The following is a 19,361-nucleotide window of genomic DNA, read 5'->3' on the forward strand; positions in this document are numbered from 1 at the left end:
TCAAGGGGCAAAAGCCGTGGGTAGGGTGGGGCCAGCAGAGGCTCTGCCATCAGGGCTGTGGAGAGGGCTATTTAGGCTTCCTTAAGTCTGTGGGAAGAGAGCAGGGTCTGTCCCACAGGACGTGCATGTTCTGGCCTGTGTCTGTGTCCTCGTGTCGTTTGTGGTGTCTGTGTTCTGTCTTGTATGCGGTGCCTTCCCCACGTCTCTGTGGTGCCCCGTGGGCTCTCTGCACGGGACACCCACCTTGGTAGGTGTCCATGGGGTCTGTGATGCCTTGCTGCGCGGTGGGAGGTGGAAGGTGGGGCTCCGGCCGCGTGCGATCTACAGCAATAATGGTCAGTGCTGCTTCTTTCCCTCTTCCAGAGGCCGTGCTGAGGCTGCGCTTGTCCGTTCCTGCCCAGGGGTGCTGTTGACTGCGCCCACCTCGGGCTTGTGTGAGGTATCTCTGCCTGGCCTTGCGCTTCTCACGGCACGGGGGCAAAAAGGGACAGGCGGAGCCCTTCCCGGCTGTGGACAGCGGACAGGAGCTGCCGCGGCTGAAGCTGGAGAGACCAGAGAAAGCAGAAGAAAGAGAAAATCAAGACCATCTGTGCAGCACCCGCCTCCCAGTGCAGGAAGAGAGAGCCTGCCTCTCTGCGTGAGGAAGGAGCCCTCTTCACAGTCAGACCGCCAGCGTGCACCCAGGGTCTGCGTGCGTCACCCCAAGCGTGGTACGGCCGTGTAGTGCGCGAGCAAGCGAGGCTGCGTGTGTCGGAAGCCTGGTCTTGTAAGAGGTGAGAGACACCCGCGTATTCTTTGAGGGGGAGGACAGCCAGGCGACTGGATTTTCAGAAGAAGAAGAGGGGCAGGAGGAAGGAAGGAGAAAGAAGCATCTGACCCGTCAAATTCTCCCGGCAGTGCCGAGAACGAGAGCTGGGGTGAGTCCTGGACCTTCAGGGCCCTGTCACACGTCTTGTGCGTCCCGGTCCTTTCCTGCCCGTCACCTGGACCTCTTTTTTCCATGCTGCTGTTATTTCTGCCGCCCCCGCCCCTTTCCTAGACCTCTCCTCTTCTTTATTCTTCTGTCCTGCTCCCCCTTCCTTTCTCACTTTCTCTCTCTTGTCCTACTGCTCCCTTTTCTCATTTCTCTCTGTGCTTTTGTCCTGCCTCTCCCTCCTTTTTTTCATCTTCCATCTCTGCGCTTAGTGTCGTCGCTTTTTAAATTTTCATTCTACGTCTTTTAGTTTGCTGTCGCTATTTCGTGTTTCCTTAGTGCTGCCGCTTTTTAAATTTTCTTTTCTGTGCCTCTGTTCTAGTTCGGTATCCCTGTGTGATCATTTTTTCCTTTATTTCACCAACACCTGTTGCTTTTAAAATGTTCTTTTTCCCTTCAGTGTCTTTTTAGTGAGTTTTTCTCTTTCCTTAGTGCCCTCTCTGTCTTTTTAAATTGTCCCCTCTTTTGTTCGCTGTGGCTACTTCTTAGTTCCAGGGCGTGGTTGGACCAGATGACCTGCAAGAGTTCCCTTCCCACCTCAAACCGTTCTGCAGTTCTGGAGTCACAGCTGTCACATCCAGGGCCGTGAGCTACCACAGGCATGAGAAAGTTGCCCCAGGCTTCAAGGCCATCCCGAGCGCCTGCTGCTTTACTCCGGCCGCAGCGCTCCTGAAGAAGAGGAGAAGGTAATTTTGCAGTGGTCAGGGCTTTTAGGGCTCAGTGGTCGTGCTCAGTGGGTTGCGTGGTTGGGTGGTTTGAAGGGACAGTCCGAGAGGGCATCTGAAATGCCCTTGCAGGGTGGAGGGAGGCAGGAAAGCGGGGGGGGGGGGGGTTAGAGCTGGCAAGGGACTGCCCCGGGCTGGGGGGCGGTGTGCCCGTGGGTGCCAGTACCTCAGCTGCTGTGTCGGCATTGCGGGAGCCGTGGGGGTCGTGGACTTTACTCTGCCTCCCCCCAGAAAGCTCTGGCTGACGAAGTTATGCCACAACAGAGACTGCAGCCGTCAGCACCACGGGATGCTGATAATGACCAGCACAGGCCTCGCTGAACTGTCGTTTTCCCTGCTGCTTGCAATGGATCTGCAGTGGCCTTTGATTCGCGGAAAAAGACTCTACAACTCGAAATGGAGTTATAAAGCAGGTATGTTTTACTCCGGCCGGGGTGCAAGGGGATTTCTCCACAAACCTTGCACACCAACAGCACATTTTACCAAAACATTATAGAGTGTGGATACACTTATTCACTGGATTACATAACACAAACTATCATATGCATGAGTAAGGCTGGGTTAGTTCTAGAGGCTGGTGTTAGCAGTTTATGTTATCTTTGCACCTGTGCATTGCCTCCTGGGGGGCGTCTTCGGGGTCTTTGGGAGGAAGGCTCGTAGTCTTTCTCACCTTGTTTTTTCCCCGGAGCACGCGCAGATTCTCTTAGCCAATTTCTTGAACAACAAAAATGTTTTTCAGCCGGTTTACTCATGCTATCTTATTTAAGGGAAGCAATGAAACTTCTACCATCCGTATATGTCTATCTTTACTCATTACCGAGGCCCAGCTAGTTAGAGCATACCTGTTCCTCGAGGACAAAAACATGATATTTTGCTGAACACTGCAGTTCTTGGTAGATTTTCACAGTAAACTGCTTTGTTTTGATGAACACGGCAGTCCTTGGTAAAATTCCACAGAACAGTCTGGGCAAGCAGGATTCTTAGCAATATTAAAAAATACTATAAGTAGTACTATAACTTGCTAGAAGTAAGTAAATAAGTTGCTAAGCAGCTTTCTATTGCAGGTTTAGAAAAACGACAGATTACCTCCAGAACGAACTCGCCCCCCCCCCCCCAATTTTCCTGTTTGGCCAGTCAGTAAACCAGAGGGGGAGGTGGCGTTGAACAGGCCATTATGGGCATTTAAGTGCTTAAATAGAGCCCCATTGTCAGCGGCAGACCCCAACAATGCAGCCTTAACGACTAGGCTGCAAGTCCCTGCACGTCCTTGGCTGGCAGTGCTACGTGTCAAAGACATGGTTTTTCCCTTAGGGGAAGAAGGCAGAACAAAAATTTGCATTTACATGGGTGGGTAGCCAGCATACCTTTACCAGACTCCCAGAGGGGGGTAGAAACAGCCACAATTTCTAGAGTTTAACTCCCTGAACAGGTAAAACTATATCAGTATATAGACGATATTCTAACTGGAGGACCCTCTCCTAACAGGGTGGGAGAAGCAGCAGCAACAGTTTGGCAAACATTGCATGAAGCAAAAATTGAAATTCTGCCTGAAAAATGTCAGGGACCAAGTAAAGAACTGAAATTTCTGGGCACTTGGTGGATTGCTGGAAGCGCAGCAATTCCACCAGATACGCTGAATAAAACAGAACGATCAGAAATGCCCCAATCTAGAAAAAAAATTACAACAGCTTTGTAATGGGTACTTTAGGATATTGGAGAAAACAGGTACCTGGATTCTCCATTGCCTGTCCACTGTATTCGCTTTTACAAAAAGGAAAACGGTGGAGTTGGCATTCAGAACATGAAGAAGCGATTAAAACTCTGATACTCGAATTAAAAACATATCTAAATTACAAATGCCTGTTAATACTTGACGCACTATCATTACAGCAGCCATTTAAACGTTCACCAATTTTAGATGCACCCCCCCTACCTCTAGCATGGGATGCTAGTGACAACAATGGAGTAAAAGAAACTCAGTACGAGATGGATTTATCCTGTATCCTAAGGGGTAACCTACCTGTTCAGCCTTTCCCCCCCGCCCCGCCCCGAGACAGTTCTCTTTTCTTTCCTTGAAGAACATCGATGGTGTGAAAGCTTATCTGGATGGTCACCACCACCAACAGGACTCGGTCTGATTTTCCTAATTTTAACTTTATTATGTTTACTACTTCTAATAGTATTGTATATTAAGGTTTGGAGGATGGTTAAACAGATCACTCAGTTACAAAAGTATCCCTGTGTGTATACTTCCCTAAAATATTTTTTTTTTAATAGCAGCTAATAAAACACAAAATTCGCTTCAGTCATAATTGGATTATGGCATCCGCTGCTTATAGGCAGAGAGGCAAGAGGCAACCACACCGCCACTCTCTGGACAAGATCAAGTACTGTAGCCCAGGTAATAGACTGTGAGGGCGGGAAAGTCCATGTGGGGGCGCAGCGGCCGCTTGAGGGGAAGGGGGCGGGACCCGCCTGTGGGAAGGGGAAGGGCGGGAAAGTCGCGCGCCGCTGTGAGGGGCGGAGCGGCTGCCTGAGGGGAAGGGGGCGGGTGCAGCCCCGCCAGACGCGGGCAGGAGTCCGGAGCAGAGGAGTGGCGGTCGCAGTCGTCCCTGTGGGAAGCACTGGTGCAGCAACTGGGTGAGTAAAGCCGATCTGTGAGTTTTTGGCGGGGCGGGGCGGGGCGGGGCGGGGGGAGGGGGGGAGGCGCTGAGATTCGGGTGGTGCTGTGGCGAGCTCTGTCCGGGGCCCGGCGACCCTCTCAGACCCGACGGCGTCTTCTTGCCCTTGCAACAGCTGGTGGTGGAGCAGAAAGAAGAGACAAACATCGCGTGCAGAAGGACCCGCAAGACAAGAGAGAGCGGCAGGAGGAGCTGAGGAAGTCTGAGCAACAAGTGCAGGAAAGAGAAGGGCGCTCCGGGCAAAGCGCCGCCGTGAGGGGCGGAGCGGCCACCTGAGGGGAAGGGTAGTGGGACCTGTCTGGGGCGGGGGGGAGCGCCGTCGCCGCGGGGCGGGCGGGGGGTGGTGTGGAGCCGTCTGTGGGGGGGAGCACCGTCGTCGCCTGGGGTGCGGGGAAGCCGCCGCCGGGGGGGGGCGGGGTGGGGGGAAGAGCGCCGTCGCCGTCCGACTCGGGAGGGTCGCAGTCTGGGGCGGGGAGGGAGCAAGGTCGCCGTAAGCGGGGGGGGGAGCGTCGTCGCCGCGGGGCGGGCGGGGGGTGGTGTGGAGCCGTCTGTGGGGGGGAGCACCGTCGCCGTCCGACGCGGGGGGGTCGCAGTCTGGGGTGGGGGGGAGCAACGTCGCCGTCTGAGGCGGTAGCGGGGGGAGCACCGTCGCGGCGGGGAGGGCGGGGGATGGACTGGACCCGCTTGGGGGGGCGAGCACCGTCGCCGCAGGGGCTGAAGAGGGTCCAAGGCCCCGCTGGATGCAGCCAGGAGCCCGGAGCAGATGAGTGGCCGTCGCAGTCGTCCCTGCAGGGAGCATTGAAGCACCAACTGGGTGAGACAAGCTGATCTGTGAGGTTTTCTCGGGGGGGGGGGGGGGGGGGGGGCCGCCTTCCCTCTGTCCTCCCTGTGGGGAAGCTGGCATCTGACCGTACTCTCCTTCCAAGCAGCAGCTCCTGAAGAAGAAAGAAGAGGCATTGTGAGGAGCAGCGGACTGAAGAGAGGAGCGGGGCGAGAGAAGGGAGCTCTGGACAAAGGTGCTTCCCCATTACCGGGGCTGCGGTCGCACAAGACGGTTGCTGGCACCTTTGGTACCCTGGCCGGCGCTGCGCTGGGTGACCTCCCTGTAAGCAGGGCTCGGGTCTCTGGTCTTTTGCCACCTTGCCCCACGGTTTGGCTGCCCGGAGAGAAGGGCGGCCCTGTCAGGAGAGTGAGCGGCGCTGTCTCCGCGCCGAGGGGGAAATGGGGCTCTCCGGACCCCACGCCCGCCCTGTAAGCAGGGGAGGGCTGTTTCCCCGGCCCCGGCGGCTTTCTGGCTGCTGGCGGCCTGGCCAGCGTGACCCCCTGGAGTCGGGGCGTGTCACGGCATTTGTCCCTTGGCCACCCGTGAAGCCCCGCGGCACGTTGAGTCGCTGTGGCCTGCGTGCGTCCTGGGGGGCAGGTCTGGGGCTCTGCTCTCCTGCTCGTGGGAAGGGATGGCTCCCCAGACACTGGCTGCACAGAGCTCGCTCTCTCTTCCGGGAAGTTTTGTTTGTCCCTGTGTGTGTGTGTGTGTGCCTGCCTGTGTCTGTGTGTGTGAGTGAGCGAGCGAATGAGCTTCTCGTTTAGGCCCCTGTTGAAATCACTGCAGTGTACTTAGCTTAAACTTCCCGGGAGGGAAAGAAGGGCTCTGTGCAGCAACAGGGGGTCGGTCCTCTCTGAGCCCGCGAGCGGAGGGCGAGTCCCGGCTTGCCCCTCCTTGCCCCTCCTTTCGAAGGAGAGAGCGAAGCCCCGTGGCCGTAGCGCGGCCAGCGTGCGACCCGCCTGTGTTCAGGGCCCGGGTCTCTGCCTGGGTGGCCGCCTGTCCTGGCTGGCGACCTGCCAGCGTGCCCGCCCTGTACTCGGGGCGAGTGCCACGAGCCGTGGAGCCCTCTGTCCCCAGGAGCTGCTCGGCCGCCCTGTAATCAGGGCTGGGCGGGCTGCCTGCGGTGGGCAGCCAGCAGAGGCTGCCCTGTAAGTCCGGGGCTGGCCAGTGACCTGCAGGCCCGGGTACTCTGCAGTGCCGGCAGCGGCTCGAGCCCCCTGTAAGCAGGGGCGCAGCTTCCTTGGCCGCCGCTTTTGTGTGCCCAGCTCCCCTTTGTCCAGAGTTCCCGACTCCGAGCCCAGCTCCAGCGCCGGCCAGCACTGCACGCGTGGCAGCCCCGGAGCGTCGATTGGGTGAGAAAAGGCGATCTGTGAGGTTTTTTTTGGGGGGGGAGGCGGGGGGTGGTGGTGGTGTTAGGTTATACGGGGTTGCGGGTGGGAGGGCGTCTGGGATTCGGGCGGTGCTGTGGCGAGCTCTGTCCGGGGGCCGGCGTCCCTCTCAGACCTGACGGCGTCCTTCTGCCATTACAGGAGCTGGCGGAGAAGAAGGAAGAGCCAAACATCGCGTGCGGAAAGACCTTCAAAGGCAAGAGAGAGCGGGGGGAGGAGCGGAGGAAGTCTGGGCAACAAGTGGAGGCAAAAGAAGGGCGCTCTGGGCAACAGGACCACCCTGTCACTGGGCTCTGGTCGTGCAAGGGTGTCACCAGGACCTTTGGTGCCCTGGCCGGCATTGTGCCCTGGCCGGCTTTGTGCCGGGTGATCTCCCTGTAAGCGGGGCTCGGGTCTTTGGGTTTTTGCCGGCCTTTTGCCACGTTGCCCCATGGTTCGGCTGCCCGGGCAGGTGGCAAGCGTCTGAGGGGGGTGAGCAGCACCGTCTCCGCAGCCGAGGCGGGAAGCTGGGCTCCTAAAGCCCACCGTGGTGGTGAGCTGCAGTCAGGACGGCCAGCCCATAACTCGGGCGTAGATGGGAGCCTTGAAGTGCACGGGGCTCGTTGAGCGGGCCGAGCCAAGGGAGAACCCCCTGTAAGGAAGGCTGTGAGCATCCCCTGTGCTTAAGGGGAGGTGCTGGGAGGGACGAGGGACCCTCCCCTGTGAGCAGGCCGGTGTCCCTGGCCCCGGCCTTTCAGAGGCGTGGGGCTGAGACGTGCAGGGCTGGGCGTGCCCTGCCCTAGCCCTCTTTCTGTGTGCTGTCAGCCCCAGGAGCATCTTGGGAGGAAGAGAGGCACGGGGGAAGGCAGGAGGCTGCGAGGCAACGGTGCCTGCGAGCCGGGCCCAGGTCCGGCCCGGGCAGGCCTGGCAGTGCTTTGAGCTGGGCCAGCACCCTGGAAGCGGGGCTGGGGCCTCTGCTCCATCCTCTGGGTGGGGGAGCTGGCGCCTGACTGCACTCTCCTTCCAAGCAGTTCCTCTTGGAGAAGAAAGACGAGGCATCGTGAGGAGCGGTGGGCTGAAGAGAGGAGCGGGGCGAGAGAAGGAAGCTCTGGACAAAGGGGACCTCCCTGTTACCGGGGCTGCAGTCGCACGAGAACGTTGCCGGCACTTCTGGTGCCCTGGCCGGCGCTGCGCTGGGTGACCTCCCTGTAAGCAGGGCTCGGGTCTCTGGTCTTTTGCCACCTTGCCCCACGGTTTGGCTGCCCGGAGAGAAGGGCGGCCCTGTCAGGACAGTGAGCGGCGCTGTCTCCGTGCCAAGGGGGAAGTGGGGCTCTCCGGACCCCACGCCCGCCCTGTAAGCAGGGGAGGGCTGTGTCCCCAGCCCCGGCGGCTTTCTGGCTGCTGGCGGCCTGGCCAGCGTGCCCCCCTGGAGTCGGGGCGTGTCACGGCATTTGTCGCTTGGCCACCCCGTGAAGCCCCGCGGCACGTTGAGTCGCTGTGGCCTGCGTGCGTCCTGCGGGGCAGGTCTGGGGCTCTGCTCTCCTGCTCGTGGGAAGGGATGGCTCCCCAGACACTGGCTGCACAGAGCTCGCTCTCTCTTCCGGGAAGTTTTGTTTGTCCCTGTGTGTGTGTGTGTGTGTGTGTGCCTGCCTGTGTCTGTGTGTGTGAGTGAGCGAGCGAATGAGCTTCTCGTTTAGGCCCCTGTTGAAATCGCTGCAGTGTACTTAGCTTAAACTTCCCGGGAGGGAAAGAAGGGCTCTGTGCAGCAACAGGGGGTCGGTCCTCTCTGAGCCCGCGAGCGGAGGGCGAGTCCCGGCTTGCCCCTCCTTGCCCCTCCTTTCGAAGGAGAGAGCGAAGCCCCGTGGCCGTAGCGCGGCCAGCGTGCGACCCGCCTGTGTTCAGGGCCCGGGTCTCTGCCTGGGTGGCCGCCTGTCCTGGCTGGCGACCTGCCAGCGTGCCCGCCCTGTACTCGGGGTGAGTGCCACGAGCCGTGGAGCCCTCTGTCCCCAGGAGCTGCTCGGCCGCCCTGTAATCAGGGCTGGGCGGGCTGCCTGCGGTGGGCAGCCAGCAGAGGCTGCCCTGTAAGTCCGGGGCTGGCCAGTGACCTGCAGGCCCGGGCACTCTGCAGTGCCGGCAGCGGCTCGAGCCCCCTGTAAGCAGGGGCGCAGCTTCCTTGGCCGCCGCTTTTGTGTGCCCAGCTCCCCTTTGTCCAGAGTTCCCAACTCTGAGCCCAGCTCCAGCGCCGGCCGGCACTGCACGCGTGGCAGCCCCGGAGCGTCGATTGGGTGAGAAAAGGCGATCTGTGAGGTTTTTTTTGGGGGGGGAGGTGGGGGGTGGTGGTGTTAGGTTATACGGGGTTGCGGGTGGGAGGGCGTCTGGGATTCAGGTGGTGCTGTGGCGAGCTCTGTCCGGGGGCCGGCGTCCCTCTCAGACCTGACGGCGTCCTTCTGCCATTGCAGCAGCTGGTGGTGAACAAGGAAGAGACGACCATCGCGTGCAGAAGGACCTGCAAAGGTAAGAGCGAGCGGGGGGATGAGCGGCAGTGGGCTGCCGAAGAAGCGAGAGAAAGCAGTCCTCAAGCATCCCTGCCCCTTTGGGGATGTTTTCTGTGCCTCTCAAGCAGGTACTTGGTTCTTGGCAGTTCCCCAGAGTTGTAGAAACTGCTCCAAATCCACCTGAAGTTGACTCGACTCCCTGAAGTTGTCAGGAAACTCCTTTTTTTAGTTTGGTGTGGCCGCACCAGCTGTGCGGAGAGGGAGGGCTCTGCAGCCACCCGAAGTGTCCTTTGAGGCTGTGTGGCATGCCGGGGGAAGAGCAGTCGGGAGCAGGGATTTGGAGGTGGTTTCCCCTGTTCTGAATGCTTCTCTTTCAGCACCTGCACGGTTCTGATGTAAAAAGTGGAAGTGTTGAAGCCTGAGCAGCAGGCCCTGAGCCGAAGCTGCTAACTCAGTATGTAATCATTAGCGAGATACGTATGGAAGACGTAGCTATCTTGAATGTATATTTATCTTTCTTTGTGTGTGGATAAAACAACAGGGTCATGGAGACCGTTGTCTGTCGCTGTGGCCTGATGCGAGACCTTGCGCCTAATGCAATTAGATAAGCCGAGGAACTCCCTTAGCTTCTCCCCTGAGCCCTGGCCAGGCTCTGGGGGAATCTAATGTGAGATTGAAACCAGATATTTCCGCTCAAATCAAAGGTGCCAGCTATTCTGGCTTGCTGATTTTTGGGTATATAAGGCTGGACCCGCTCACAGCGACTTTGGAAGCCTCACCTACGGGTGGACGCACCGCGTAGGACTTCCCACTTGCCGGGAAAGGCTCTCCAAATCCTCGCTGTAACCGGGGCTGCCCAGCGCCTGCGGGTCTGGATGATGGGAACGGGTGCAAGTGGTGATGGGTCTTTCTTAATCGCTATTCCCTCTCTCTCGGGTAGTAATGATTTGATGCATTACCCTGTATTTTCCTGTTTGTTTGAGTGCACTATTCTGTGTTTTCTTACTGTATGTTTTCTGTATTATTCTGTTACGTTATTTAGTTATTTCTAGTAAAAGATGCCTGCGCTTTTCACTCTGGTGTCTGAGTTTAATTGATACCCCTAATCAGCAAAACAGGGGGAGATCAGGTGGCGGTTTCCAGAGACGAGGTTGGTGGTGGGACGGTTTCGCCGTAGGAGCGATTTTATGTTGGTTTGGCTTTGGGCTGAGCTGTAGCCGGCGGGGCGCTAGTTCCTGGCAAGGGGATGGACGGGCGAGCCTTCGGGCCAGCCAGAGCCGCGGCTGCGCGTGTTCCGCACGGGACTGGTGTGCAGAGCAAAGTGGGGAGGGTTTCTGAGAGCGGACAAGGCCCCGGCCCTCCCTGACTGTCTCGGCCTCCATCCTTCTGCATCTCGAGGCTGAGGAGGCCGTCAGTAACTGCAGTGTTCCCATGTCCTTCCGAGAAGCGCTGCAAACCTGCGCCTTAGGAAAGTCAAAAGAAAGCGTCACCGCCGCGAACTTGTGAGTTTGAGTGCCGCTTCCACAGCGAAGGTGTTCGTTGGAGTGGACTGGGGTCAAATTGCTGCCCAGTTGGGGGCAAAAGCAGAAAAGGTTCCTTTTGAGAAATGCAAGGTGCTGCTACCGGTAAAGGTGTAAACGATCGGCACGACCGCTTCACTTCTTAACCTTCTATTTTAATGCCGTTAAAGTTGAGACAGACCCCGGAACGTGCCTGAGCGAGCTGCCAAGAAGTGCAGCACACCCGTGAGCTCCGTGAAGGAAGTGAAGCAGCAGCAGCAGCTGCCACTCCACAACCATGGAGTGTTTTCCTCCACTCCCTCCCTTTCTCCTGAACTTTCTCTAATAAAACTTGAGCGGTTCAGGAAGGGTTTGCCCTGCCTGTGCCCAAACTTGAGGCAACGGAGCCCCGTTGTGCTCATCTGCAGCTCAGAAGTTGTGTTGGCAGGTGAGTGCTGGCGAGTGGGAGTGGAGGTGGCCGGGGGCAGTATCCCCCCTCGGGGGGCAACTCTCAGAGAATGCCCGGGAACCAACGACAATCACGTGTCAGGCTAACGCTTTCTTTCCCTAAAAGGCTGCAGAGCCTGGCTGGCTTTTTTCCTTCTTTCCCGAGAGCCTTGCAGGTGTGAGTGACGGGCCGCTGCCCGAGCACCTCATGATGTCAAACGCAGTGGAGAAGTAGCTTGCACTTCCACCGGGATCAGTCTTTCTCCAAGAGTTTCTTCAGATCTCGTATGTAGCTAAAAATCCCAGGTGAAGACTCAGTTACCCTTCAGAAATACCAATTGCGATTCGTATTGCGGTAGCGCTGAGGAAACCAGTGCCACGTTCCATTTGACATGGACTCACCTACAGAGATCATCCCTGTGCTAAGTCCTTAAAGACATACATGCACGAGACCCAGACAAGGGTCGTTAAACCCTTTTGACAGCTGGGGAGCCAAGGCAGAAAGGCGCGCGTGCTGTTACTAGCGCTCCCGTGGTAAAGGTTACACTGCTCCGACCCGCTCTTCAGTATTCTCTGGTTTCTTCCTCTGCCCCTTGCAGGCGTTCGACAGTGTCCTTTATCCCTGAGGTAACCCCTCGGGTTCCCCATGTTTGTTGTATTTCTGTTTAAGTATTTTCTTAATATGGCCAGTGGTTATCAGCAAGCAGGCTCGAGTTCCCTCTTTTGGCTTTTGCAGGTACAATAGGGCCACCGCGATTCCAGAAGCCAATCCTTCCATGAAATTTGCCGCAGTGTACAAAATAAAGCAAAGAAGTACCGGGAGTGGTACACAGAGGGAAACATATTCCTCTTCTTCCAGCTATGAGGGCCTGTGGTGTGGAATCACGTGAAGCGGTTGTGATGGCTTGAGGTGTATGGTGGTGCAGTTCCAGGCATGGTTATGGTGTTGGGGTGGTCTGCCCCACTGACAGGTGATGGTTAGATAGAGTAGATATTGAATGAGTGTTAGTTTCAGAAGGTGTCTGTCCTTGTATGTGAGGATGTTTTTCATTTCAGGGTATACTGAATGTAGCGAGAGTTAATGCGTCTTTTAAAAACAGTGAAGAAACTGTTGAGCAGGGGGATTTCTTTATCTCCCTGACCTGGTTTATTGTCGCTTAGTCCTGGCTGCTCTGTCAGGTGATGTTCATGGCCAGCGTTTGGGTGGATGTTAGGCTCAGGCCGTGGTGTTCGCAGGCAGGGTGATTTTGGAGGCCTTCGGGAAGCAAGTTCTGAGGAGTGCCGCAGCAATGGGGCAAGGAAGTGTTGTGGGGGTCAGATGGCCGGGTGGGTTTGCTGAGAGCAGGGGGTGGTTAGTGGGGTAGCTGAATGAGTGGTGTGTTTAGAATGTGTTTGCCTGTGCATGACTGCGCAATGTAATGGGTTTTTCTGTTGTAGTTGGTGTTTCTTGAATACTTAGGAAAAAAAATATAGAATAAAAAATGCCAGCGGGGGGATTTTTTTTTTTCCCCCCCTCCGCTGTTTTTTTTTTTTCCCTGGTCCCGGCTGCTCTGTGAGGCGACGATCGTTGCCAATGTTTGGATGCGGAGCGGTGTAGGGACTCAGTTTTTGCAGGCAGGGCGATTTTGGAGGCCCCCGGGAATAGCGTTCCCGAGGAGCCATGCCCCCACGGGGTGAGGGTGTGTTGTGGTTGTCAGGGAGGGGGATGGCTTTGCTGAGAGCAGGGGGTGGTTAGTGGGGTAGCTGAATGCGTGTTGTGTTTACAATGTGTTTGCCTGTGCATGACTGCGTAATGTAATGTGGGTTTTCTTGTTGCAGGTGGTGTTTTTTGAGTAGTTAGGGAAAAAAAAAAAAACCCAACTGGGGGATTTTATTTTTCACCCGGGTCCTAGCCACTCAGCGAGGTGACAGTTGTTGCCCGTGTTTTGACATAGAGCAGTCTAGGGATGGCATTTTTGCAGGCAGGGTGGTTTTGTGTGGTCCTTGGGAATGGTGTTGCTGGAGTCACGTATGTCATAGTCTCTAAACAGTTATGAATCTAGTTAGTAAAGACATGATGCTAATGGTCATGTGTGAAATGACCATAAGTGCTGTGAGAGGTAATAGTGGTAGGTAAAGCACTCATCATGGTTGTAGGGGTTTTGAAGTCCATAAGTTTTTGTGTAAGGTAGGTTCAATAAAGGTGTATTTGCTGTTGGTTCCAAGGTTTAATCAGTATGTAAAAGGTGGTTTGTAATGTGCATGTAGTGAAGGTGCTTGCAGTGCTTGTAAGGTTTCCAAAGTAAATAAAGGGTTTTGATCAATGTAGGCTCAATGAAAGCGTATGTGCTCTTGGTTCTAACTTTTAATAAAGAAGTAAAAGCTGTTTTGTAATGTAGCTTTAATAAAGGTGTGGTTGGGGGGGTTGGCTCCAGTGTGGTTTTTTTGGATGTGTGACTTGGTCTCTCTCTCTACCTCTGTCTGACTCTGCTCCTCTGTCTTACTCCTTGTCTGACTTTGCCCCTCTGTGTCTGACTTTGACTCTCTGTCTGTCTGGGTCTGACTTTTGTCTTGGAGTCTCTCTGCCTTTGACTCTCTTTCTGCCTTAGCCTCTGTCTGGGTGTTTGTCTGTATTTGTCTCTCTCTGTCTCGCTTTGACTCTTTGTCTCTCTCTGTCTCCCTTAGTCCCTCTCTGTTTAGTTAAGTCCCCCTCTATTTAGTTAAGAGGGAATTAACAGCACGGGTTGTGGCCTGGGAGTAATGAAATATATGAAATTTTGATTTTAAAAAATAAAATTGATTACTCCTAGGCATTTTGGCCACATTCTACTGCTGCACCGGCCTTATTATTTTTTTGTTCTTTTCCATACACAACTCTTACACCACTACAAAATGAACCACCCCCAAACAACCCCCCCTTCACAAAACAACTTCACCTCCCTTCACAGCTGAAAAATCACAACCCAAGCACAACGCAACCACACCCCTTCCACCCATTCACCCCCCAGTATCTGCCCCAAGTCACTGTTTCCGCGCGGACCCTATTCTGGGTTGAACCTTGCCGCGGGTCACTGTTTCCGCCCCGACTCTGTTCGGGGTCGCACCTTCCCCGCGCACTGCCGTGCCCGGGGTCATGCTCGGGAAGTGCCGCCCCCACTCCGTGCGCGCTGTCGGCGGGTGCTCGGGGCGCAAAGCGCGGAACGGCAGCGCCGGTGCCGCCCGTGAACAAGTGCCGGGGGCGATCAGCGGCAATAACGGTCAGTGCTGCTGCTCTCTGCCCTCTTCCAGAGGCTGCACTGAGGACACGCTGCCTGGCCTTAATCCCGGTGCTGGTCGCTAGAGTTACCGCGGGGGGGAGGGAGGGAGCGTGGGCCGGGCTGGAGGAGCCCCCGGGGGGGGCAGTGAGGCTGCGGGCAGCGGCCCTTCCCTGTCCGGGGCGGTGCTGGAGGAGGAGCCGGTGCGAGCCGAGGGAGCAGCAGAGAGAAGGGGAGCGGGGCCGCGCGGTCGGTCGCCTGGCGGCTGCCGAGGAGAGCCGCGACGGGGCGGGCCGTGCAGTGCAGCGGGACCGGCGGCAGAAGCCGCTCCGGGTCGGGGCCGGGCGGCGGCGGCGCTTCCCGGGGCCGCGCGGGGCCGGGTTTCCGGGTGCGTAGGCGGCGTGGCTGGCGCTGTAGTCACGTGAGCGGGGCTTCCGGTCGGCCATGTTGTCTCCCCGGGGCACTGTAGTTTTTGCGCACTCGGCTGCCCGGCAGCTGCGTCGCTCCCGCGCGCGCGCGGCACGGCACAGTCCTCGCTACCGGCGCGGCCCCGCGGCGCAGCGCGAGGGGCGGTTTTGTGGCGGGTTCGTGCGGTTTCCCGCGGGCTGCCCGCGGCTCCCCCAGGACCGGTGTGCCCGTGCCCCAGCAGTGCGCATGCGCGATGGCGGCCCCCGGAAGTGCCGCAATCCCCAAGCGCTTCCCAAACCTGCCCGTGGGTCTCTGGGAGTGCAGGGCTATGGGGTGGCTGCATTTCCCCCTCCCCCTCCCCCCCCCCTCGGCATCGCCCGTGGGGACTGCGGAGGGGGTCAGAGAGCAGACGGGGTGAGCTGTGCTGTGGGCCAGAAATGGAGGCAACGTTTTGCCTTCCTGGGGCTTGAGAACAGACGCGTGTGGCTGATTGAGGGGCTCTGAAACAGACGGAGTTGTGTGGCTTTGGGCTCAGAAACAGAGGTCAAGTCGTGCATTTTTTGGACTTGAGAAGAGGCTCAGCAGGCAGGTTTTTGGGCTCAGAAAGAGGCACTAAGGCAGCTGGTTTGGGGGCCAAAAGCAGAATGCAGTTTGGCTGGTTTTGCAGGCAGGTGAGAGGCGGAGGGTTGTGGGAGGGCCCTGGGGGCTGCGGGGGAAAGGAGGGGGTGGGTGTCGGGGTGGCATGGGACCCCGAAGCTTGGGAGGCCGGCGTGCACCAGGCCAAACTCCACGTCTGCGGTGACTGGCGGCGCTCTGTCTTGCGGGTGATGGAGAGGAACCTGTTGAATGCGGGAGCATCCCAGTGAGATGACGTGCTCCTGATGAGGATGGATTCTGGAGCGTGCTCTCTGAAAGGTAAGTCAAGGGGCAAAAGCCGTGGGTAGGGTGGGGCCAGCAGAGGCTCTGCCATCAGGGCTGTGGAGAGGGCTATTTAGGCTTCCTTAAGTCTGTGGGAAGAGAGCAGGGTCTGTCCCACAGGACGTGCATGTTCTGGCCTGTGTCTGTGTCCTCGTGTCGTTTGTGGTGTCTGTGTTCTGTCTTGTATGCGGTGCCTTCCCCACGTCTCTGTGGTGCCTCGTGGGCTCTCTGCACGGCGCATGCACCTTGATAGGTGTCCATGGGGTCTCGGATGCCTTGCTGCTTTGGAAAAGAGCCCGTTGAGCACTCCACATCTTGTGAGTGGTGCTTACAGCGTCTTTTGCATCACAGATGTTTGTGGAGGGTTGCCTTTGTGGAGGAGATCTGGGCCAGAATGACAGCTCTGCTCTTCAGAGTTCTGTTTCCACAGAGGTCCCTCCCGTACAGCACTTCACCCCCCGCCCCGTGTCCTTGTGGTCCTCGGCCTTAAAGCCCGGCTCCTCCCACGTCGGTTGTTCTGGTTGTGTATTGCACTGCAGCACTCGCTGTCGGTTTTGACTACGCCTTGCTTTGCAGGGCTTTGTGTTCTGCAGCTGACGCAGGGCCATCTGGATCCCCAGAGCAAATCCTCGAGCGAGGTTTGCCGGAGTGTACAAACGCAAGCGAAGGAGGAGCGGGAGCGGGGCCCGTTGCGAAACATCTTCCTTGGCTCCCGGTTAGGAAGGCTGACACCGTGGGGGCGTGTGGAGCAGCGACGCTGCCGAGGCGCACGGTGAGGCAGTTCCAGGGGTGGGTTTAGAATGGGGGTGATCTGCCACTGTGGCAGGTGGGCAGTGGAACGGATGTTTGGAGTGAGGGGTGGATCGAGTGGCTGTTGAATGAGCGTCAGTTTCTGAATGTGTCTAACCTTGTGTGTGTGAAGTTTTTTTCATTTCAGGTTGTATTTAATGTTGAGATAGTAAATGTTTTTTTAAAATTGTGTTTAATAAAAAGCCCAGGTGGGGGTTCGATGTCTCTCTTACTCAGACAGAACCCTTCCTCAGGCTTTCTCTGTGCCCCGGAGCTCTCTCACAGTCTTCACTGCTGTCTTGGATGTCTCCATTCAGTCGCTCATCCCCTGGGGACATCTGTACGTTGCTGGAATGCCTTGACTTTTGCACCGTGTCCCAGAGCCGCCCTCTGTCTCTCTTTCAGTCTCAGCACCCTGCTCCTGCTGTCATCACACCTACTGAGGCCAACCTCGTGCCCCACAGCCCCCTTTTGGCACCGTGGCGCACTCTGCACCCTCCTTCCTCCCTGAGACCCTTTCCTGATGCCACCTTTCATCTGCAGAACGCTCGCGTTGTCCTCTGTGATAGCTAGGATACCTACCTGGTCCGCTGAGGACACCTGTAGTTTCTTCAAATCCCCTTCGGAATTCTTCATCATGTCCTTGAGCATACTTTTGGCTGTCCTCCTCTGCCCTCCTGAGACTCCAGGGCCCTCGCTGTGTCTGCAAGGCTTCTTTTCTTACCCTCCTAACTTCTCTACTCTCTACAACGATGTCTTCCGAGTCCTTTTGCGTACTCCACCGCGCTCTTGTGGCACTTCAGCTCCCTTTGGATTTTGGTTTTTGGCACTCTTCAGAGCACTCTTCTCTTACTCTCTGGCGTGTCAGCCTGCACACATATCTGGGTTGGAACTGCCCTGCCTGGGGGCACAGCGATGTCGGTCAGGGGAAGAATAGCACTAAGAGTCTGTAGTTAATGTTGATTTGCCTGGACTGTTTAGGTACAGCCCGTACAGCCCACTTAGAGCAAGCAGCCCTCAGCAGCAGGCAAGGATGTCACGGGGATGACCGGAGCTATCTGGGAGAGGCTGCGGGAGTGGTAGTTGAACAGATGGAATCTCAAAGGTGTTAAGGCTTGTGTGTGTAGGGCTTAATGCTGTTTTGTGTCTATGTTTTTTTTTAATGGCAGGCTGTAATGAGACCCTAGACAGTGTTCCTACATGGAGTCAAGAACTCTGGAATTGTTAAGCTGTCACTCAGCATCCAGGTGACCTGCTTAAAAGTTTTTTTCAGATCCAGAGGGACAATATATGCACCAAAGAGTGACAGAGGCAGCGAGCAGGGCACTGTAAGAAGGTGGGTCAGCGTGTGGTGTCGGAGGAGAAGACGTGACTGGTTGCTACATGACTGGCTTATCGGTTTGGGGTTTTTTTTGTTTTGAAGGTGCAAAGCAGGATATCGGCACCGGAGATGACTCGGGCAAGGTGAGACGCGTGGGCTGAAGTAGCAGTTATTTTTCAGGTGTCGTACTGTTGGTGAAGCTAGAAGCATCTCCTGTTGTCTGTGTCTTACAGGTGGTACCCAGGCCTCGACGTGGCGACCGGTAAATGTCAGAGGCAGGGTGGGTGAGCGGCCAAGGTAACGGGGCAGGAGATGGCAGTCGGTGTGGGCAGGCTGCAGGTTCAGCTTGTGCCTCTCGCTTTGGTTTATGCAGGTGCCACATGTAGGCTGGGAGGGGTGAAGCCACGTGCCGCTGAGCAGTCCAGGACAGCGAGGCGGTTGTCGGCTGGGTCAGGGTTTCTGTGCAGAGAATCACGTGGCAGCTCGATGAAGCATTTCTCTTTGGTTTTGCAGGTGCCGGGCAGGCTGCCTTTGGAATCGGACGAGCGTTTGAGGTGAGCTGGGTAGTAGAGAGCAGGAGCACGGGGCTGGTGATTTCTCGCAAGCACAGTGGTAGCTCTCTGTCTTTTGGTATCGTAGGTGCCACGGGCCACGCTGGCCGCAGCGTCTGACACTGGACTCTGCACAGAGCAGCTGAGCGGAAAGCCCCGTGGCTGTTGAGGTGGAGGGTGTTGTGGCAGAGGTGTGTCAGCTGACGTGATGCTGACTGCTGGCACTGTTGGTTTTTTTTGCAGATGATGAAGAGGAACCTGGCAGCTGCAGGAATGTCCCGGTTAGCTGATGTGGTTTTTGTGGAGGATGGATTCAGACCCCTGGCTCTCTGAAAGTTGAGGGATGAGGGACCGCTGCCCTACAGTGTCTAATCTTGACTTCAGTTAGAAAGAGACTTTACAAAATGGAAACCTTTCTCAAGGAAGTTTCATTTTATGAACTCTCCATCAGAGTGGATCTTCAGAGATGATGTATTTGGCAGTAGTACTCTTGGGTGGTGCAGCTGGCCCGACGTCCCTGCTAATTATGGAACACACCAAACCCGCCCCCCCCCTTGTCAAGTTGTCCGTGTGTATTTTGGAGATAGACAGTCTAATGGTATCAGCTCACAGCTGGGCGAGTTCAGGGAATGCAAAAGGAAAATCAAATACTTACACATCTAATAAAAACACTTCTATAAGCATATGCCCACCTTTACACTAAAGAGTGAAGGACTGAGCTTTATTCTTTATTGTTTGTTTTACCCTTTAAAGTTTTACACTTCACTTCTGATTTTATTGACCCAGCAAGCAGGATGTGCAGCAGCAGCAGCAGCAGCAGCGCAAGGGTCGCGGCGGATCCGTCGGCTGTAGGTTGTGATGACCGTACGACCTCGTCCTGCAGCCTCGCAGGGTTCCCTCCTTGCAGCCCTGCTGTAAGGACAGGATGAGACATTCCGACGCCAGCAAGAGCGTTTGCTTTTATGGGCAGAATGTGCTCGGGATCGTATCGATCGGCCTTGCTGGTGATTTGAGGAGTTGAAATCGCTCCGGCCTTGCCAGGGTGTGTTGTATGTGGAGCTGACCTGTTCACGCAGAGTCTTCCCCGAGCTCCACTGCTATTCCGTCCCTTCTTCTGACAGAACTTTCTTC

The 19,361-nt window shown here is 56.6% G+C and overlaps 1 protein-coding gene across 1 annotated transcript; it reads left to right on the forward strand.

Annotated features, from left to right (window-relative positions):
• Positions 1-257: 257 nt before the first annotated feature.
• Positions 258-18,934, forward strand: LOC141940044 (uncharacterized). Its single transcript, XM_074860811.1, has 14 exons — positions 258-298; positions 402-434; positions 647-710; positions 801-917; positions 1,469-1,659; positions 1,930-2,111; positions 5,309-5,395; positions 6,468-6,554; positions 6,732-6,786; positions 7,601-8,854; positions 11,747-15,566; positions 16,146-16,341; positions 17,528-17,822; positions 17,913-18,934. The coding sequence occupies exons 1-10, from the start codon at positions 258-260 to the stop codon at positions 7,779-7,781; spliced, it is 1,038 nt and encodes a 345-aa protein (XP_074716912.1). The 3' UTR covers positions 7,782-8,854; positions 11,747-15,566; positions 16,146-16,341; positions 17,528-17,822; positions 17,913-18,934.
• Positions 18,935-19,361: the final 427 nt, after the last annotated feature.

Source organism: Strix uralensis, chromosome 2 (genome assembly GCF_047716275.1).
Source record: "Strix uralensis isolate ZFMK-TIS-50842 chromosome 2, bStrUra1, whole genome shotgun sequence".
Classification (NCBI taxonomy): domain Eukaryota; kingdom Metazoa; phylum Chordata; class Aves; order Strigiformes; family Strigidae; genus Strix; species Strix uralensis.

What these genes read in the sequence shown, in the direction of transcription:
- LOC141940044 (XM_074860811.1), top strand. Translation starts at nt 258, where the DNA reads ATGGGGTCTGTGATGCCTTGCTGCGCGGTGGGAGGTGGAAG. An exon ending in TGCGCCCACCTCGGGCTTGT is followed by an intron (nt 435 to 646) that starts GTGAGGTATCTC and finishes TGCGTGAGGAAG; the next exon opens with GAGCCCTCTTCACAGTCAGA. An exon ending in GAAGGGAGCTCTGGACAAAG is followed by an intron (nt 5,396 to 6,467) that starts GTGCTTCCCCAT and finishes TTGTGTGCCCAG; the next exon opens with CTCCCCTTTGTCCAGAGTTC.